General features: G+C 37.3%; 2 protein-coding genes across 2 annotated transcripts in view; one reads left to right on the top strand and one right to left on the bottom strand.

Annotated features, from left to right (window-relative positions):
- Window position 1: 1 nt before the first annotated feature.
- On the bottom strand, window positions 2–4,459 carry cyb5d2 (cytochrome b5 domain containing 2). Its single transcript, XM_066660052.1, has 4 exons — window positions 4,036–4,459; window positions 2,719–2,859; window positions 1,506–1,692; window positions 2–820 (listed from the first exon to the last, which is right to left on the bottom strand). The coding sequence occupies exons 1-4, from the start codon at window positions 4,307–4,309 to the stop codon at window positions 643–645; spliced, it is 780 nt and encodes a 259-aa protein (XP_066516149.1). The 5' UTR covers window positions 4,310–4,459; the 3' UTR covers window positions 2–642.
- A 404-nt stretch (window positions 4,460–4,863) lies between these two features.
- zzef1 (zinc finger, ZZ-type with EF hand domain 1) overlaps window positions 4,864–21,119 on the top strand; it is a 57,368-nt gene continuing 41,112 nt past the window's right edge. Inside the window, exons 1-13 of the mRNA XM_066657406.1 lie at window positions 4,864–5,464; window positions 11,261–11,405; window positions 12,802–12,996; window positions 13,345–13,528; window positions 14,354–14,553; window positions 15,006–15,216; window positions 15,384–15,500; window positions 16,812–16,990; window positions 17,435–17,533; window positions 17,839–17,930; window positions 18,147–18,292; window positions 19,440–19,557; window positions 20,645–20,863. Coding sequence (XP_066513503.1) covers window positions 5,048–5,464; window positions 11,261–11,405; window positions 12,802–12,996; window positions 13,345–13,528; window positions 14,354–14,553; window positions 15,006–15,216; window positions 15,384–15,500; window positions 16,812–16,990; window positions 17,435–17,533; window positions 17,839–17,930; window positions 18,147–18,292; window positions 19,440–19,557; window positions 20,645–20,863 — 2,322 coding nt within the window. The 5' untranslated portion in view covers window positions 4,864–5,047. The remainder of the gene's footprint in view (window positions 5,465–11,260; window positions 11,406–12,801; window positions 12,997–13,344; window positions 13,529–14,353; window positions 14,554–15,005; window positions 15,217–15,383; window positions 15,501–16,811; window positions 16,991–17,434; window positions 17,534–17,838; window positions 17,931–18,146; window positions 18,293–19,439; window positions 19,558–20,644; window positions 20,864–21,119) is intronic.

The raw sequence follows: 21,119 nt of genomic DNA, 5'->3' as shown, positions 1-21,119 counted from the left end.
AGGACAACTTTACATTAAGGTCATCAGACAAATAAAAAAATAAATTCAAATTCTTGTCGTCTTTCTTTTTTTTTTTTTTACTCACAAAATTAAAAGATGCAGATGTACTATACATTGCATGGATCAAAGTGTGTTGCACACAATTGTTTTTTTTTTCTTTTTAAACATTACATAAACAAGAACATTTTTCAAAATAAAATAAAATTCACTTTGAATGTATTAACTTCTTGTCAACACAGCCATTAAGTAAAATGTATTTTTAGTGTATGGAGAAAAATGTAAATAAATATTTAGTCATTTATTATTTCCATATTTTGCTTTTATTTTGCTGCCGATCTTTTTGGGAGACTTAGAAATCAGCAGGAATATTTTTCCCCAACTGTAAGTTCAGTCTTGTGTTTGGTAGCATTTTCTGTTTTACATAATCTATGTCATCCCAAACACACATCCCACCCCCCCTTTATTTAATGTTTATTTACTATATATTTTTTAAACTTCAGCTTTTAAAATGTTTCATTTGAATTTCTCGTCCTGTACAGGTAGATTTTCTTATTAATATCCTGATAAATGAATAACTTTTACTTAATGGCAGTTTTAACTGAAACTTAGATCACTCTGCACAGTACTGAGACTGAACAAAGCTCAGTCTTTGCTGAGGAGGCACGATTCTGCATGAGGTTGACAGTCTTTATACTCCTTGAGATTTGGATTATTAACATGTGTTTGGTCATCCAGTCGCGTGCACACACAGCGCGTGTTCCCTGAGCCAGGGGAGAAGAGCTTTCTGGGAACTCCAGCCCAATCTCTGTGGACACCACCACTGTGGGGGGGAGAGATCATCAGAGTTAATATCGTTCTTAAATATTGTCAAATTACATTTCAATTAAATCGTCATTGCATAGAAAGTACAAGAAAATTTGTTCTATGCATTTAACCTATCGGTGGAGTTAAAGTGAAGATACACACACACACACACACACACACTAGTGGTTAGAGGCAGCGAACAAAGCACACGCAGAGTAGTGGCCGGCTAAAGCTGAGCTTGGGGAACAGCTGATGGTTAGGTCCTTATATCAAGGGCATTTCAGCTGAGGATTGTGAGAAGGGGAAAGTGCTGTTCCTTCACTCCCACCACCACTTTTCCTGCTGGTCCTTGGGATCAAACTGGTGACCCGTCGGTGCCCATATTGCTTCTCTAACCTTTAGGCCATGGCTGCCATTTCAGTAAATTGAGAAGATATTTATGCAGTGCTTCACAAAAATGTTTTCTTTCTTTGTAGTTTCATGGAAATGGACATCATAAAACTATGACTGACCAGACACTAGTGGTTGTGCATTAATAACCAAAAATCTTTTAGCCAATTTAGCCAACAGTGACCCCATGGTAAAAAAAAAATTATTGATGATGGGCTACAGAAGTGAAACACCAATAAAGCAAAGAAAATGTGTTCATCTACAGTGTGTACATAATAAGCTAGCCAGTTTACACAGGCAAGGTCATTTACCTTTTATTGGAGCACCAAACACGTCCTCCACTAGCAGAGCTCCACTCTGAGTTACAGGCTGGATACAGCTGGTTTTCCTCCTCAACTTGGGCTTTCAATCTCAGCCCCTCAGCCAGAGTGACCTCCACCTGTCTCAAAGTATCTGTGGGCTGCCCACTCTCTGTGTAGAACCGGCCTATAAGCTTACCTACAGCACAGGGGAAAAACAGAGAATGCAGCTCTGAAGTGAACTAGGAGAAACAATGGCCATCATTTAGACATTTCTCTAAATAAAAAATATAAAAGCAATGTCTGAAATTCATTCTGGTAAGTTCATATACGCTATTTGTTCAAAGGAGTTATGTACAAAAAATGTCATGTCCGTAGAATGTAAGCTGTGTTTTTATTCCCTGATATGCTGGTGTTTTTTTTTTTTTTTTTTTTCTTTTGTATCAGTGATTTTGAATGTAACACACAACTGCATTTATGATAAAAGACAGCTAAATGTACCATAATGGACTCTACTATATAGTGGAGTCCTCTGGTGCATTGTTAAATTTCTCCAACCCTTAGCTATATTCTAGCCTTCTCATGAAATCTGTTGATTTTAATATGCAGTAGTATAAATTAACATTTTGTGCAGTTGCATTATGCCCATCATGGACTTGAGAATTTTTTTAATCACGTCTCGAGTGGAAGTTAAAAATATAACTGAACTGTTCCTTAAACTAATTCTGTACCATAAGTATGTTAGGTTAGACACAAAAAAAAACAAAGAAAAATGTCAAGTTTGACCTACAACAGTTGACAAAAGAGGTCATATTTTTGCAGCTATTGCATTGCTCATTGCATATTCCTGTAATAAAACCACTATGAAAGAGATTCAAACACAACCTTATGTCTGTCGTAACCCATTTGTATCTATCCACATGTTCTTGCAAATTCATGCTGTAAGGAAACGCCCCTGGTACACAATTTATTAGTTGTATATTCAGCCACAGTCAATTTCCATAAAAAAGGAAGCATGAAATGACTTGGGATGCTCTGGAGCCGTGGCACATGAGAATAAAGTCACTATTCTCAATGCAAAATGTTGGAGAGAGAAATATAAATCCTCCAGCATGGAGCTGTGGAGAACTGGAATGGGAGTGATAACATTGGCAAGGCAAATACTTTTCAATGTTTAAAACCAATTTGAGCTTATATAGCTCATCTACATATAGACACATCTTACCTACTGGTGTGTAGTCCTTTTGGTAGAAGGCCAACCAGTCATAGAGGGCCACTATCTGAGATGGAGACAGGTCCGAGACATCATCAGACAGCCCGACCTCAGTGAAATCTCCCGTCACAAAGGCCCTGGATGCATCTCTTCCTGAATGGATGTAAACATGATTTATGGAACTTATTAACCGGTTTCACTTGTCAAAAACAGGTCATATATTAATCAGTACAGAGCCAGTGAACTCATTTTAGAGTTAGAATTAATTCATAGATGATCACATACGCTTGAATTTTGTTTTAAACTTTGCCCAAGAGTTAAACTAATGGCTTATTATCACTGATTATTTTTTATAAATCCCTGGAGTGAAACTTACAAACCTGATGTTTTTATATGCTATAGTGTGTATCATGAGTGAAACAAGCTGTCGGCACCATAGCTGAGTGTGGAAACTGCAGTGCTAAAAAGTCTAAAATGGCTGAATTATGACAACCAGTGTTTCTTACGTAAAAGTAAGGAGCCCCCACCTATCCCAACAATTTACAGGGCAGAGATTTGAAGCTGCAGGTAAACAGCAGAAAAGCAAGTGGAGATACAGGTGTGGACTAATTTCATTTTCATAAATCCATGTGTATTGAATGAAGGCAGGAAATAACTATTGTATATTGTACCTAAGCCATTTATTGCATTAAAGGAACATAATGTAATATTTAAAGTTACAGCTTCAAAATCACAGTGAGGCTTTACTCACATCTAATAGGTTGAATGGTTGCTATCTGATCTCAGCACTGCAGAAACTGCACTCTGTAACTTTTGGAGGTAAACTACCCACACTCCTACCCCTCCCCCTCCCCATGGATTTCAATATACTGATGTAAACATGAATTACACTAGGGGGAGCCACAGGATTTTACAAGAAAATCTTAAGGTTTTTTCTTTTTTTATTTATTTATTACTAAACTATTGCTAAGATTTTAACTGATGAACACAAGGGGACATCTAATCTGTAGCATGAACACAAAATTTAAGATCAATATTCACTTGCGTGTGTACATATACATTTTTTCTGAAAGTACAAGAATATGGCGCTTTATTCCCTTTCTCTTATATAGTGCACTCAGTAAGTAATAAACAATGGCTTTTAAAACCAGTGAATTAAAATCTTACGGCAGCTTATGGCTGAATATAAATACCTTTATATTATAAATGTATAGGATTTAATGAGTGTAGAAGCCGTTATTTTATGACGTAGATATCACTATCTACACAGTACAGTAGTGAGAGGTTTGGGACTCCGTTTTCAGTGAGTTAGTGATAGTGGAGTAATACCTGAGAAGAAACGATAACCCCCATCAGGACCGTAATGTTTACGACCTTTTTCAACATCAAAAACCTGTCCCAAAATAGCGAGGTAAAGTCCTTTACTGTTTGGTCTCCCGTTGTAAAGTGAGAGTTCCTGTTGGTCCAACAGTCTGTCAGGAACAACCGAAACATCCGCAAACGACTGAAATATCCAACTTCTGAACCAGCTCCCATACAAACTCTCAGACGCTGTCCATATCGCTAAACACGCAGCAATAAGCGCAAACAAATACTTTAACATTGCGCTAATCTGCTGTGAACTACATAACAGCAGCGAGATTTACATAGAAAATGACATTTAATATTAACAACATAAACGAGTCCGTATAATATACACCCAGTACTATTTTCCGGAAACAGTATGACTCTCGTGATTTATTCATTTGTACGGAAGATGGCACGGAATCGGTTCGTTAAAGTGTGGATTCAGTGTCTCCGGCAGTTTCGGATCAGAGCCATATACGGGCTCTGGTTTGGATTTAGCAATTGAATCAGGCGCTCTTTCATTGATTGATAGGCCGTTCAGCCATTCTCCAAATTTTCTGAAATAACTGAACTTCTGCGGTAAAATAATATTTTTTCTCCATGTACCCATATACCCATGTGAATATATGGAGTTAAGCTAATTTATATTAAATGACTCATTTATTACCAGCGCCATTCTCAATGAACATTTGTTTTAAAAGAAAATCCTTGACTGACGTGATTCTACATGATTCAATTGATTCAGATTAAACAAATGAATCTTTGGAAGTACCGGAGGCGACCGCTGAGTGGAGTGTGTTTCGATAGTGCCCCGCGCGGAAGACCCAAAGTTTGCTGACGCATGTGACGTCGTCGCCGGCCTGTATCGGACGTCGGTCGGTGGGTCAGTGAGGCGGCGAGACCGTTGGAGCGTACGGAGCCAATTCGGAGAGAACACGGACCGAGCCGGGATAAGCAGCTCGCGAGAGACCGAGGCCGCACACCGCACGGCGGCATGGGGAACGCGGAGAGCGGCGGTTGCGGCGGGGCCGTTGGAGCCGGCAGCGGAGACGAGGAGGACTTGGAGGCGGCAGAGAGCGCGGGGCTCACTGACGCCGGTGGCGGGGGTGGCATTAACGTTAGCCCGGTCGCGGGGGCCGGGAGCTCGCATAGGTTAGCTGCTGGAGGCGCGGTTCCGAGCTCCGGGCTGCCTTCCGCCGAGGCGCTGCTGCAGCAGGTGAAGCTGCGGGAGGCGGCGGGCCGCGCGGGAGAGGCGGCAGCATCCGTGTCGGAGTCCGTACTCGCGAGGAACGAGAGCGCGCTGCTCCGCTGGTTGGAGGAGCGTCTCGGCCGTGGGGAGGAGACCGTGAGTCTGGAGCAGTTCTGCGAGCTCCTGGAGAGCAGAGACGCGCCGAGGGAAGAATGCGAGGAGGTGAGTCACTTTTAACAGAGTTTTACTTACAGACGACAATGAACTTTTAATACAGACATGAGTTCTGTACACATTATTTACATCATGCCTCAACCCTGTCCAATAGAGGAGGGAGGGGGGGGGGTCTGACAAATGGGCGTCTATAGCCTATATACAGCATTTCACACAAGTTACACATGTGTGAACAAAGTAAAAACAATTATAGTACATATACCACTGAAGTTGTATGAATTGTGGGTGCCACTGTTCAACTGACATTGTTTGTATAATCTTAGTGAAATGAAGTACCGTACACAATCAATTAATTGATTCATTTATATTGAGAAAGGGGACTTCACAAATTACCGGAGGTGGACTTTAAATGGCCGACACTATGGAAAACCAAGGTTTCCTCTACTGGAAAACTGGGGAATGAGTGAGTGCGACATAGCAGGTAGACAATGTTAAAATTCACACCGTAGTCCATGTATTAAACTAGTCTTCAAAAGCAGACCATATTTAAGTAAATATTTTTGTGTTGTCACTGCATCCTGCTCGTTTACATGCAGTTACATATATCCAACTGAGGAAATGGAGAAAAGTTTAAAAAGCTATTCATTTCTTTAGTCAGCATTGGTTTGCTCACAAATATTAATATCATATCAAACATGAACATTATTAATGAAGTGCCCTGTGATGGATTGGCGCCACATACTGTGTGTGTTCCTGCCTTGCGCCCAGTGACCCACTGAATTGGTTTCAGGCAATAATTATATGAATATTAATGAATCTAATATAAGTTTTATATATCTTCCTGTGGTTGTTTAAATAAGTTCTGGACTCTCCTCTTTATGGCCAACTATTACATTTAAAGATAGATTAAAGTGACATTTCTTGGACCAAAATATAAAATGTAAGGAAAATATAGGATATAGACTCTGTAAGGACTTTCATAGATGAGTTGCAATGCACGTTATTTACATTCACAAATGTATCTTAGAATTTCACAGAGCTGAATAACTTTTTTTAAAGGACATCAGTTTAAAAATAATTCACATATTGGTATCCTTTTTTTATTTCAAAGGTGAGGGAGCAATCAGGAGGACGTTGGTTTGAATTCCCCTCACTGCTCTAAGTGGCACTGCGAGGTTGTGCCAAGATTGGTCCTAGTTCAGCAGTAAAACTACTCATTTCACTTGTAGGTTCAGTAAAGTATAACAACAACATTTCACATTCCTGGTTCAGCTAACATTATAACAGCCCAGCTGATATCAGTTGTAATCTTTCCTCCCATGTTCACAATACATCATCAAAAGGGATTTCCTGGTATTTAAACAGGAACGTCTTACTCGGTAGACTTTTCTGGTTCACCTCTAATGAGGTCAATAGGCATGCAAATAAAATGTGAAGCATTTGTGGCTGAAGTCCCCTACGCCTGTCCTAACGGAAAGAAAACATGAGGAGTTCCCTTTTCTCCTGAACAGCCCAAAATGTCTGTGGAATTCCTGTTTCTTTTCTGAGTTCCCGAGCTTTTCTAGATCTTGCTATAACACTGATTAGTTGATTTCAACTTGGAATTTATGCTCATGAGTCAAAATTGTTTTGAAGTATTTTTTTTAGACCTCTAATTTTTGCTTTCATTTTGCTTTGATTTACAACAGTTGACAAGCCGTGTCTTGTTGTGCTGTGTTTGATCTCAGAGCTTGTCATGATGAAGGAAGTCATGTTAAAGTCACAGCTATGTACTACAATCACTAATCAGGACTTAGCCAGGAAATCCAAAGTGAATTTTGTTATAAATTGTTACCTGCATCTTTATAAAGTTGTTCTGTAGTGTCTGTGTTTACCCTTTGGTCTAAATGTTGGCTCTAGCTCCAATGGTACACTCATCAATGGACTATTCAAGGGCACACCCTAAATGAAGTTGCCTAGTCATACAGATCATGTAAATACATAAAAGGCTGTATCTATTCTAGTCCTCAGTTAACTAACATGGAGGTCTCAGGCAATGAACTGCAACGTTTGACAAGGGAAGATTCTTGAACTAGATGTTTTTTTCTGCTACAGAGTTTTCCTCCCCAATATTTCACATTACAGACATTCAGAGTGTGTTGATTAAAAAGTGTTCATTTAAAAAAGACACCAAATCAGAATTCTTTACAGTGGAAGTGATTATATACCAGGGGTCATAATGTCTACAACACAAATATAACAATTATATTTACTGTCCAAAATGTCAAGCAAACTTGTGTCAGTTGAGTTGAAAATGTAATGTTGATTGTAATAAAATAGTAGTAAGTCTGGAAATAAATTAAAAATTTACCTTTCTAAGTTTTGAATGTGTGTGTATACTTTGAAACACATTCTCACGCATTCTATTAGTCATTCATTGTCTTAGGAAATAGGCACCATGTTCAGTGAATTAAAACAATTCAGATGTCTGATTCCCATCATCGCTTCTGTAAACATTTCTGACTTTATAAGTTTCTCTTGAATTGAACATTTCCAGACACTTTCAGCATTTCCTATCCACTTTAAATAGCCTTACATCTGTGTATATTTCAAACATGTGTAGCTAATCAAACCCTTTTAAAAATGCAGAAATTTCAATATTTAAATTTTGGTGTTGTCAAAGCTTGTGTGTTCATTCACATGGGCTCTTTGAGGGCTGTGATTGCAAACCCTTGGACTATCTTCTCTTTCCATCTTCCAGTTCTTTTGACCTTTGACTCCCATTTTATCATCAGCCAGTGGCAGGAAGAGCAGGATCAAATATTGTTGACGTATAGTTTATATTTTGAAATACCTGGATGGTTCCTTTAGGTCCAGGGGTTCTGTTGTATGTTTTTCTGCTCCACGTAGATTCTGCTTTGATTACGTATCTGTTTGAAATAAGCTTGTAATTTTGTTAATTAGAGATAGTTAGAGTTAAGTCATTTTCACCATTCTGACATTATCACACTATGGTGTTGTGTTATGTGTTGCTCGTTCTCTCATGAGTTGCCACACTTATTGAAACCTGTTCCACTGAGAGGACTTTGCTTTGTTGCGCAAGTCTTTTTTTCACCAGCTCATTTCTGGTGGGCCTCATTCATTCCCGCTATGGAAATTCTTTTTTGTTTCTTTTGTGGCCTTCGGTTTTTTTTGTTTTTTTGTTGGGCTATGTTCTCTTTTTGTACTCTACATTTGGGTAGCTTCATGGGTGATGCTGACATTGTAAATAGTTGAATGGTATTGGTGTCACTGTGGAACCATGTGTTGTGTCTCTAAGATATTTTTATTCAACCATCTATTTTGCTCCCATACATCATACAATTTTAAATAATGGAAACATGAAACCAAAGAATTAAAACCAAAACAAACAAACTTGGTTGTGATTGTTTGAGCCTCAGATTAGCATGGTATGTGTACGTCAACACTGCAGGTAAATGAGTATCTTGACTAAAAGTTTTTATTATTATTATTTTCTCTTTTCCCCAATTTGTGAGCACAAACATTTCAGGCTCTGGTTTTATAGAAAGATAATAAAATAACTTGATGAATAACATTTTGGTATATTATTGCTGTTATCAAATATGATTGTATTTTAAATAACAGCAGATATAGTTCAAATTTGAAAAAAGTTGGGACGGGATATAAGGTAAACACTGCCATGCACAGGAGACGTAATACACCTCTGTCACCTTAACAGCCTGCATGACCCAAACATAACCTAACATGATTACTACAATGCCTTCTCTTTCTTCTATTCTCTGCACACAGAAGGAAAGAAAAAAGAAACATGTAAACAGAGAATAATGGATGGGTTAAATACTGTCTGAACTTACTTCAAAACTCAAGATTTTGCATCGTTGATTAGCACTAATATAACAATGAATATAACATAGACGAGCATTACTGCCTCTGTGATAATTATTGTAAAATATATTGTATTACTTTGTTTTTACCAGATGGTTTTTGTGATCTGACAGTTCTTCATACATGTAATTTTAAGTAACATTAGAAGGAGAGTGACTTGGGGAATGTATGATTTGTTCTTATTGTAACAGTATTGGTCTTGGTTCTTATTTGAATCAAAAAGCTTGTTGTTCCACCACATTGTGGCAACCATCACCTATCCTTAAAACCCTATAGTAATCTCCCAGAGCCAGTGCCATTTTGGCAATGTAAAGTACTGGTGTAGAAGTGCCTTGATTAACTTCTTAGATACATATGGATACTGCTACTCGATTTTCCTCTTGTGGCTGGACACAGGTGTGTCATTTTCCCAAATATCAGTGGGCAAATTTTCTCACAAATTTTTGAATGTCTGGTGTCACATGCAAAGGAATGAAATGCATTCTGTATCTGTGAAACCAGCCACAATTCTCTCCCAGGAATTATCTCTTTTGTGTTCAGAATATTCTCTGGAGAGTGGTAATGCAGGCCAATGCAGATCTTTAATCAGCAGCCTTCCACAGCCTAGTCCTGCTCTGAAGCAGATGTTTCATTGCCTGTTTCTGTCCATATTTGACGTAGTGTAATACACTGGTAATAGCTTGTGAGGAACTGTGTTTTACAGTAGTTGTCAAGAAGTAAAACTGAGATTTTGTGTGTTGATGTGTTTTCTTATGTGGGGACTGTAAAACTTCTACTGTACTCAACTCTGCTCTGCTCACTTGGTCCCTGTTTGGTTTTCCACTATAAAGCCCCACCTCCCCAAAATGTAGCAGATGACTTCGCAAAAAAAAAAAAAACCTCTAACAGGAACCACAGCCTTTGGAAACTACAACATGGCAGCAGTAATATTTAACATTGTTTGTGCATAGTGTATTCACATGTTGTTTGGGACCGAACACAGCTCCGGGCCGCAGTTCAGACAGATCAGTAGAGGTTTTCTGTTCCTTTTTGCTTTGTCCAGCTCTCACTGGATTCTTTGGTCAGCCACGAATCCCAGGAGCATTCAACCCTCTTCAAAACACCATGGCACACTTTGAGATTCAGATAAAATAATGTTTGCTACTGTAGCTTGGTGATTTTACAAGCGGCTAATTTTGCTGGAAGTCTGCATTTCACACGTGGACAATTCTTTTTGGCCTGTCAGCGTTCCGCAGTGTTTACATGTCATGTACATTGTCTCTGCTCTGCTCGCTTGGAACCAGGCATGAGCAGGAACTAAAAAAAGGACTCGCTTTTAGGGACCAGGAACCAGATTGGCTGTTTGGAAAAGCAGAGTAGGTACCGTGCAGTGGAAAGCACCATTAGAGAAAAGTGTGAACTGGAATTTGGCCATTGTGTATCCCAATTCCATCCAGATATGAGACATGCAAGGTGTAAACGAGCTCAAAGGGACAACACTGAAACAAGATAGATGTTGTTTATTATTACAGAGCAGTGTGTTTGTTTTTATTGAAAAACCTAGTTGTATTTATTCTTTAAGATTATAATGATACAGCTTGTCCAGTCATTCCAGTCTATATTTAGGTACAACAAATGTATACCGCATTGCAGAGAACCCGTTTCTGTTGTGTGTTATATGATCACATGTAGTCATAATTATAAATTACTTGGTAACATAAGAGGCCAGCCTGAATGGTAATTATAGGATAACTATATAATAGTGAATATGCAAGCTATAGAATTAAGCTCTGGAAAGCGTCTGGATTTGGATCACAATGTTGTTCTGCTTATGATTATTTTTAACACTGGTGTTTAGTCTGTTAATATTAATTATTTGACTGTGAACATATATTAAATATAATTATTTGCCAGTATATGATATGCACACATTGAGAGCGCTTTTGTTAAATGCCCACCCTGTCTTTTGTGTTTTTGTAGGCCTTTGCTCAGTTTGATGCTGAGGGTGATGGTGTTGTTGATGTGGAGAGCATGCTCATGGCTCTGAAGAACAGCAATGGAGCCAATCTGCAGGGAGAACTCAGTCATGTAATTAGACAATTGCAGGCCTGCTCATTGACTCCAGGTAAGACTCTACAACTCCAGGATTAGTTTGAAAGCTTTAAAGTTACAGGGCAAATCAAAAGAAGTTACCAAATGTTTATCAAGGTCATGTATCACATGCAACACATTGCTAGTCGGTTAGTTAATAAGATTAATAGGCAGTGTTTGTTACATATTAGTCTGGCTATATTTAATTGTATGAATAGCCTTATGTATGCCACAACAAAATTACTTAAATATGCTAATTAGCCTAGCACAGAAAATTACGGGCTCGAGCTTTATACATGATGTAACTACAGGCTACCGAGCCACAAATGCTGACAGCAATGGCTGCCATGCAATTATTATTTGGCAAGCTAACTTGTCATTACTAGTGGCAGCAGATATATTATTTCAATACACCATCCTTACACAAGGCTTTACATGATAAAAAAGCCATATTCCATGTTCTCCTTTCTGGAGAATTCAAAAATGGCAATCTCATCAGGAGAGATTAGAGAGGTTATGAGCCATTACAAATGGGGAATCATCACACATTTCCTCATGCTTCATAATTTATTTGTAGGTAAAACAAGATATGAGAGACGCTTATTGTGGACACTGTTGTTTTGCAGTTTTATGTGGGGATGGAGTGTGCAGTCCAATTAAAAAATCTGTAGACACTTTAAGGCAGAAAATATTTATTATGAATGATAGTTCATATTACCAGTTTGAAGTGACTCAAATCTGATTCTTTTATTTGCATGTGACATGCAACTGGGCAGAGAGGATTTAATGCGTCTTTTTGTTGTATGGGATTGGAATTGATTAATGAGGCTTGTAATATGAAATCAACTGGGATAAGCAAAAACAATCTGATGTCTGATTAGGTGCATTTTAATTTCAGGTTGCTGCACATCAGATAGGAATATTGAGATGTTTATCAGAGATGATTTGGGTCATGATTTTATTAAAGAGGCTTCATTATTTGTCTTTGCAAAATTAAAAGTCTCTTCTAATTTAACAATCACAACTTCGTCTTCCTATATTAACAGCTGTTGTGAGCACATTGATTGGTATTGGCTTTTTACATAAAAAATGCAAGTAATAACAATGTTGGTTAACTTCTCAGTAATTTAGCCAATTGTAAATTTTTAGAGAAAATAACTTTGATCTACTGATATTGGTATTCTGTCTAAAGTCAATATTTTTCATAAAGATATTGCAGAGAAAATTAGTATTTAGTTCTACATTGTTGTAAATGCATAAAATTAACAACATTCAGCCATTTAACACAGCAGCAACATGTCATTTAAATATTCTCCCATAAATAATAATAATAATAATAATAATAATTAAAAAAAATCTTAAAGCTGCTATCTGCCATATATTAGCTATCTGCTAATATTTTTTCCATGTCATTGCACACCCATCTACAGGATTTGTGGATATTTTTTCCAAGTCTAAAGACAGACTAGGAGCACATTCTTCAAAGATCCTGAAGTTTCTGCACAGGAATCGCATCCCCAGCAATGCCATTCCCTTTCCTGCACTGGAGGGCTACAACAGCATTTGCACCATGAGGTCTTCTGTACTGCAGGATTTCCTGGATTATCTTCTGCAGAAGGAGAAAGGTGAGGATTATTGACTGTGTATGTTGCTCCCATTGCCGGATTATTGCTGGTGTGGTCCTCTATTTAGTCTCATTGTTTATATGTCATGTCTTGTTGATTGAGCTTATTATTTATTCATGAAATTGTTTGTAAATCTGTTTTATTTCTAAATTGGCACAACAGGATTCATCCTTATATTGCCAAATTAAGTGATTAAATTAAATTATGACTTTGTTATGACTCTCTATTATTTGTTACCTATGTCTTGGTAAATGTTTATGTTGGTATGGTAAAACATTTATGGAAACAACTCATAATGCAACATACATCACGTTCTTCATGTGATCTTGGAATTTGTGTCCCTTCAAGACCTGGACATTCAGTATCGGGCAGAACTGAACCAGGACCTGGAGGTAGATCGGATCAAAGTCATCTCTCAGTGCTACAGCTCCATCGAGGCCTCATCCAATGCTGCTGATATCCACAAGATGACAAATGGTGAAACTGTGTCTTTCTGGCAGTCGGATGGCAGCGCACGCTCCCATTGGATTAGGTATGGTGCTGTCTTCAAATTAGCTTGAAATGAAAGGTCTTTAACTGTGTGTGTGTGTGTGTGTGTGTATATATATATATATATATATATATATATATATATATATATATATATATATATATATATATATTAGAACATCATCAAAAAGTACAAACTCATATATAGATTCATTACTAACAGTGATCTATTTCAAGCGTTTATTTAATGTTGACGAATGTGGCTTACAGCCATTGAAACTTTTTGATGAAAATTATGGTTTACTGAGATGCGCACACACACACACGTCTGTTTAATGTTAGTAATATTGCAATATAAAGATTAATTGCTACTGCTATTCCTATTATTAGCACTACTTCTAATAGTAATAATACTCTTGAAATAGATGATGATTCGTAGTAGAATTAACAAAATGTTATTATGTTTTGTACTGTTCACTACTAGGACACGTCACATTACACGTGTTGTCAAAAAGGTGTGAAAACGCAAACTTAAAATATACACTAAAGTAATATTTGCTCAAACACTGAATACGTTTTTTTTTTTTTTTTTTGGAGATAGTAATATATTTTTTTTTTAACTGGGCTTTTTATGATTTAGCATTTTCAGTCTTATCAATGTTTTTATGATTCTTCACATGGTACTTTATATTTTACTGGTGTATTTCCCAAAGACTGTATTCGTTGTCTGTAAACTGTTTATCAAAGCTTCTCAGAAGTATCTATTCTTAGAATGGTGATCAGTGGTTAAGCACCTCCTATAAAAACCCAAAACAAAACTACAGACATATTTCTGTCTTGAGATTTTTATTTATTTATTTATTTTCAGGTTAAAGATGAAGCCGGATGTAGTCTTGAGACGGCTGGCCATCGCAGTGGCCTCTAATGACCACAGTTACATGCCCCAACTGGTTTCAGTGTCTGTGGGGAAGAACCGACGCTCATTGCAGGAGATCAGAGATATTCATATACCCAGCAATGTCACAGGATATGTGGCCTTGTTGGACAATGCCAACATTAATCACCCATGTGAGTTTCTGTCGTTGTCTGTTGAACCAGTCTTTCCTTCAGAAATGGAGCCTGCAGCAATATGTCATTAAAGTCCAAGAAAAATCCTATGATGATTCTATTTGATGACATATTACAGTGGAACAATAACATCTTGCGTCATTCTATAGGAAGAAATGATTGATTCTTTTCAGCAGTCCCTGCAAAACATAAACAAAATGTTTCAAACCTGACGACAGTGTACATTTTCCCCAGTGTTGCTGGATCCACTGTGTTATTAGATCATTTAGCAGTCAAAAATCTGTTGGCAGTTTTTGAAAATATTGTTAATTTTTCTCATTGAAATGGAGATGTTGAATCGATCAGCAGAATGATGACACAGCTTATGTAGAGTGCAGCTATTGCAAATACTCTTAAAAAAAAAAATAATAAAAAAAAGTTTCTTTCTTATATCCCAAATCATGCCTATACAGATGTTCAGATCAACATCAAGCGTTGCCTAAGTGATGGCTGTGATACACGCATCCATGGCCTAAAGACCATGGGCTATCAGGTCACCAAGAGCAAAGAGGTCTCTGTGTCCGATGCCTCTGCGATCTGGTACCTCTCTCTCCTCACCTCCCTGGTAACAGCTTCCATGGAGACCAACCCTGTCCTCGCTCAGACCGTCCTACAGAGCACTCAGTGAGTTAGCATATCCTTGCTGCCATTAAATTATTATAGGAATTTAAAAATATCAGAATTTTCAGGAGTGATATACTTGGTTTAATATCTTAAAATACTCAAAATGACCATGTGTCAACAGTCAGGATGCAAATAGATATATTCTAAGTAATTATCTGTTTCTACAGAAAAGCCTTACAACACATGCCTCCACTCTCTTTAACTCCATCCTCCACCGAGTTTCCCAAGTTCTTCTCTCCAAACATCTTGGAAGAAGTGGATGCCTTTCTCCTCCGAATTGCCGGGTAAGGTCCCTCTTTGATGAAAAAAACATTGAAACAGAACTTTCATAGAAAAACTGCTCATCACTTTTCTTTAACGCCTTTCATTCAAATCACATATGCACATCCTGCCTAGACTAGAAAGACTGACTGTCACTGGTAAGTGTTTGTTGTGTTTTGTTAGATTCTGATGTGCTATATTAAATAATGACCAACTTTGCAAGTAGAATAAATTCAGTGTCACTCTCCATGCACTTTGACACACTTGGATCTCTCCTACTTTGAAAACTACAAAAATATTAAGAAAATATGTGGTTATTACTTTATTAATAATTAGGATTAAATATTAAACATGGTACTTTATACTTCACGCATTTATACAATGATTTGTCAAACATATAAAACATATCCTATCTTCCAAATCCTTGTAAATGAATAAAAAATTAAAAATGATATTTTCTATATTTATCAGAGGTGTAGCATCACATACTTTCAGTTTGCACTTTTGAAAACGCTATTTATAATTGTAAAGTGTCATAAAGAATTCTTTCATTATCTGTACATTCTTTAATTATTTTAATTGACATAGGATTAGATGGTAAGCGTCAGCGTGGTCAGACAGAGTAATCAATAACAAGATGCGATGCCAGCTTTATTATTAACTACTTTATTGATTTAATTAAAATGTTGCTACCCTACAGTATTGATGCTATTTTCTCTGTCATTATTTTTAGAACTTGCCAGCTTGCTATTGGCCTAATTAGAACCAAGACAAAAATTATGGCTCCTGCTGTTGATGCACAGCTTGATTGACAGAAGTTGTGATCAACCCCTTTTCCTGATTAGTGGACTCTTGGATGGTGTTTAATGTATATATTTTTCTCCTGTAAAAAACCTTCCCCAACTTTAGTGCTGCTGGATAGTTGTGCACTGCTAGTCTAACAACCTCTTTTTAAAGAAGAAGGATAGGACCCATTTTCCTCTGTTCTTTTTTTGAAATTATTTATTGATCATTCTAATGTTTGCTTTCACTGTGATTATATAGATAAAGGTAGAATTAATCAGTGTGTAATTATATACCAGCGTATTTAGTTGTAGTTTAACAAGCTCATATTAATACCCTCTTGGCCCACACCTATTATCTGTCAGTTTATTCAACATTTCTCCATCATATATATATATATATATATATATTGCATGCTTGCTAATTTTTGTTTTAATTGTTCTTCAGTACTTATGTTTGTACAATTTGCCTTTTAATTCGCATACTACAGTGTCCTTCTCAGTGGTATGTGTTAAAGTGTTCTCTATCTCTCTCGCTCTCTCACTCTGTAGTTGCTGCGTGACTCCTGATGCTGAGCTAACACTCTTGGCCTTTGCCTTGGCTCGAGGCAGTGTGGCTAAAGTGCTGCTCTCTCTGTCTGGAATTTGTGAGTGTGTGGACTCTGAGTACCGTGCTGCCTCTCTGCTGGCCTCCATGGCCTCAGTGCGCCTCCGTCTGCTTTACCGCAATGGTAACACATTACACTAAAGAGATCATTTTTTGATGCCAGCTAAGAATATTTGAGGATAATTATTGATCATATTTATCACTTACTTATTATAGAAATAGTTTGGGGAAAGATCAGATTCATGCTATTTTTTACTTACATCTACAGATACATTTACTAAATTCTCTTCTTTTTTTCTTTTTTCTTTTTACAGCAATGGGCATATGAAGCTAATATTACAAACAAAAATCAGAGGCAGGAGTTCAGTGTAGCTAAATAATATATTTTGTAGAGGATTACAAATACTTTAAAATGTGTAAAATACAGAATTATAACAGCCCTGTGTCAGCTAACATTATGTTTTTGAGAGTTCAGTATAAACATTATTTTTCAAATTGTTTTCTCTTATCTCCAGTAGTTTCTTGATAACTTATCTGCCCTGATCCCTGTCCTGTTTGTCTGGTGTAGGAAAACCTCTTCAGTTACAACTTCAAGCTTGTGATGTGAAGAGCCGAGATGACAAGTGTGGGCCAGAGAATATGCTGACTGAACCTACCACAGGAGATGGTACTCTCAGCACTCTTACTATGGAGTAGAATATTGATTTATGTGTCTGGTATTTGGCAGGGTTACTTCAAAATGAGCTCTATCTTTGAAAGTCATTGGAACGTTTTTTTTTTTTTTATTTGTTAAATTCTCTTATCTCAGGAATGAAATAGAAATATTATCTTTCCCCATCAAATGTCTGATTTAAGTTTTAAACATAGTGTAAATCAAGCTATGACATCTACTCAGTGCTAAGACAAGGGTGATTAGACTATATTACCTTTAATCAAATAAAAAAATATATATTAGCATTCTGACTTATGTAGGCTTTCTGACGGAGAGTGGGAGAAGGAGAGCCAGTGTGATTCTTTCAACTGAGGACCAGACATGCTTCCAGGTCACACAGATCAGAATCAAAGTGAGTGAGATTTATTAGAAGTGCTGACATTTGTACTTCAGTACTCATTTTTATTAGTGTATAATTGAAGTACATGATATCCTGGTCATTTTTTTTTTACCAGAATCATGTAGCCATTAGTTTAAGTGTCATGATTGCTACATGAATATTTTTCAGATTTAGTATAAACCATTCATCATTCATTTATTCATTCACTGTTTTGTTCTTTTTCTTTAGGTGCGTAAAGGAGCCATTGGTGCTAAATGTGGCCTAGTGTTTTCTTATAACGACACTGAGCAATTTGATGCAGACAGACACTTTAAAATGTTCAAGAAATATGACTCCTGGGACTTCAAGGACTACAAAGAGTTTGTCCAAGAAAAGTAAGCCACTATGATTTTGCTATGTGAAGGTTTTTGATTCTTGTTACTGCTATGGTAGCTGATCTATCAGTCCATCAGACAGGATATTGCAGTGAAATGCAGACAGGTCGATGTGGAATTATTGCTGCCAAACAGTAAATCCTCTGGGTTTATTTGTGCTGCAGATGATTGGGCTGTTAAATAAGATTCATAAACTAGGGCAGAGCACATGACTCCCATTCTGTTCTGTATGAACGTATGTATAGCGTGGTACATTACAACAATTTTAGAAGAATGCAGGAAATATCATACTAGTGCATTTATGTATGCGCTAATGTACTCAATCTTCATTCACATCATTTATTTATGAGTCCAAGTGCTCATGGATGCTGTAGTGAATTATTCATAGTCAGTTCTTCATGAGGTTTTCCAAGCAGCATTTTCCCATCAGCTAAGATTTCATTTTTCTGAAATACATTTGTCCAGTGGAACAAACCCAATGCATGTGCCCTACAACATTCAAAATGATATAAAATAGTTCAGTTTGGTCATTTGTTCAACAATGTCTACTTGTTTCCATCAAACAGCACAGTTTAAATGTTTTATTTCCCGTTCTGAAGTGTTTAACCATACAGGCATTACTGCTGGTGTGTGTTTCCTCTCAAAAAAAAAAAAAAAAAACAGAAAAAATGCAGTGGAAAAAATGAATTATTATTATTATTTTTTTTTATTATTGTTTAATGTCTCTTTTGTTATCTTACAGTTAAAGGGAAAATTTATTCCATGTATCTAGTGTTTAACTTCTGCCAGAAATAGAATTTAACTGTAGAACTTTGAACTTTCATAGGCCTTGTGTTGTATTTGCATAATTTTGTTTGTTTGAATGTGTGTGTGAGTGAGATTGTTTTGCTCATAATATGTGAGAGTACATTTTAGCCATTATTGTGTGTTTGACATGTGTAAATTTAGTAAGAGTCATGCTGCACAGAGGTAGTCAAGTAACCTCTCACTGTTATGATTCTTTGTCTCTGTCTCCCTTCTCTTCTGTCTCTCTCTTCGTATCCTATCCTCCTATCACACTCTCTCTCTATACACACACACACACACACACACACACATATATACATTCACTAACATTCTCACACACACAAATACATATCTAACACAGGCATTCTAGTGGTGTAAGAGCAGCAGACGTAAGTGAAGAGGAGCCCGTTGGATGGTTTGAGCTGGAGGATGACTGGAATGATGCAGAGATCAAACTGCAGCAGTGCCGTGTGTCAAATGTAGGAATTAAATATATATTTCTCCCTCTCTCTCTCTCTCTCTCTCTCTACATTACATTCCACAATACATTCTGTTCCTCCTTCTGAATTAATTGTTTATGTAAATAAACAAGTACATCCTTCGAAAAACAGTCTGGGCTAAAATCGTCTTTATCGCATCATCGTAAATGGGCAGGGCTAAAGGTCTTCATTATTAAACTTTAGCTTTGTTAAACTATAAGGTTCAGTGTTCAAGTGCAAGAGAAACAAATCGATCATTGACTACGGTCTCTTTTTTTCATAGCAGTGTAGGACTGGAAGTGGCAAAACAGGGGTAGTGTTTACAGTTTTCTCTCCAGTAATGTCTCTGCCATCAAATAATGCTGTGAAGCTGGAAGGGTCAATTCCGTCCAAGAAAAATTGGAACCACTGCATCTTGTAGGTCTACTGCTAACACAGTGGTACTGGATGCTGGCTCCTAAAATTCAGTTTTAAATTAAAATTCAGCTTTATTGGCCAAGAATAAAATTTGGTTTTGATTACAGTAGGGTACAGTACACATTCTTATCACACACACATAATCAAACCTGTAAACCTTAGTGATGTTAAATATTTTATATGAAAGTGCCGAGTGCAGCAGTTAAAGCATGTAGTGCTAAAGGAAGCAGATACATGAGGTACTAGAATAAGCTCTAGTTTGAAGTACAGAGGATGGAGTGCTGGGAGAGACACTAGTATGTAGCAAGATAGATTAGAAGTGCAGTACAGAAGTCCAGCAATAAATGAAATAATATTTGTGTTTGTAATATAAACACTTGAGGTGTGTGGTGGTATGTGGGAGGAAGCTCTGTAAGGCAATGGATTAGTGAAGATTTTCAGCAGTGTGGACAGCTAACACCAATAGTTTTCTCTGCAGACCTGCTGATGTGCCGCAGCTGGTAAATGTCATGATTGGTGGCTAAGCTCCCCCACGCTGTGATGGATATGGTGTTGACAGACACTGTAATGGCTCAATAAAACTGCACCATCAGCTCCTGTGGCAGGCTGAGCCAGTTATACTACATACAGTAAAGGACTCCGCATTATGCATTGACTTCTGTTTTCTCAGTTCCTGATGGTGAAGTTCCTGTGCACAAGGCAGGACTCAGCAGAGAGACTAGGAGTCCAGCAGTTGGCTTTTAGCGGCTATGTGTGTCCAGATGCGGAGAGATTGGGGATGGGGGAGGAGCTGAGCACACAACCTGAGGGGGAGGACTGTGGCCTGGTTACCAGCCTCACACTGGTCAAGAAAACCCTCTACTTCATTCAGCAACTCACTCGAGACATGGTAACATGCAAGCATTCACATTTACAAATTCACTCACATTTACAGTACTCTTCAAAAGTCTGAAATAACTGTTTTCAATAATGCAAGGCCAATATTTTTTTAAGCTCAAGGATCTTAGAATAAAATTACTGTCTAAAGTGTCATATAAAATGTTATTATCAGTTGCAAATGTTTAAAATAACAATAATAATTTTAAAAGTGTTAAATAATAAATAAAATACAAATATATAACAAGCAATTCCAAACTTTTCAAAGG

The sequence above is a fragment of the Hoplias malabaricus genome, chromosome 2, assembly GCF_029633855.1.
Source record: "Hoplias malabaricus isolate fHopMal1 chromosome 2, fHopMal1.hap1, whole genome shotgun sequence".
Classification (NCBI taxonomy): domain Eukaryota; kingdom Metazoa; phylum Chordata; class Actinopteri; order Characiformes; family Erythrinidae; genus Hoplias; species Hoplias malabaricus.
Note: the sequence above shows the minus strand (reverse complement) of the source record. Positions and strands in the feature narration are given on the sequence as shown.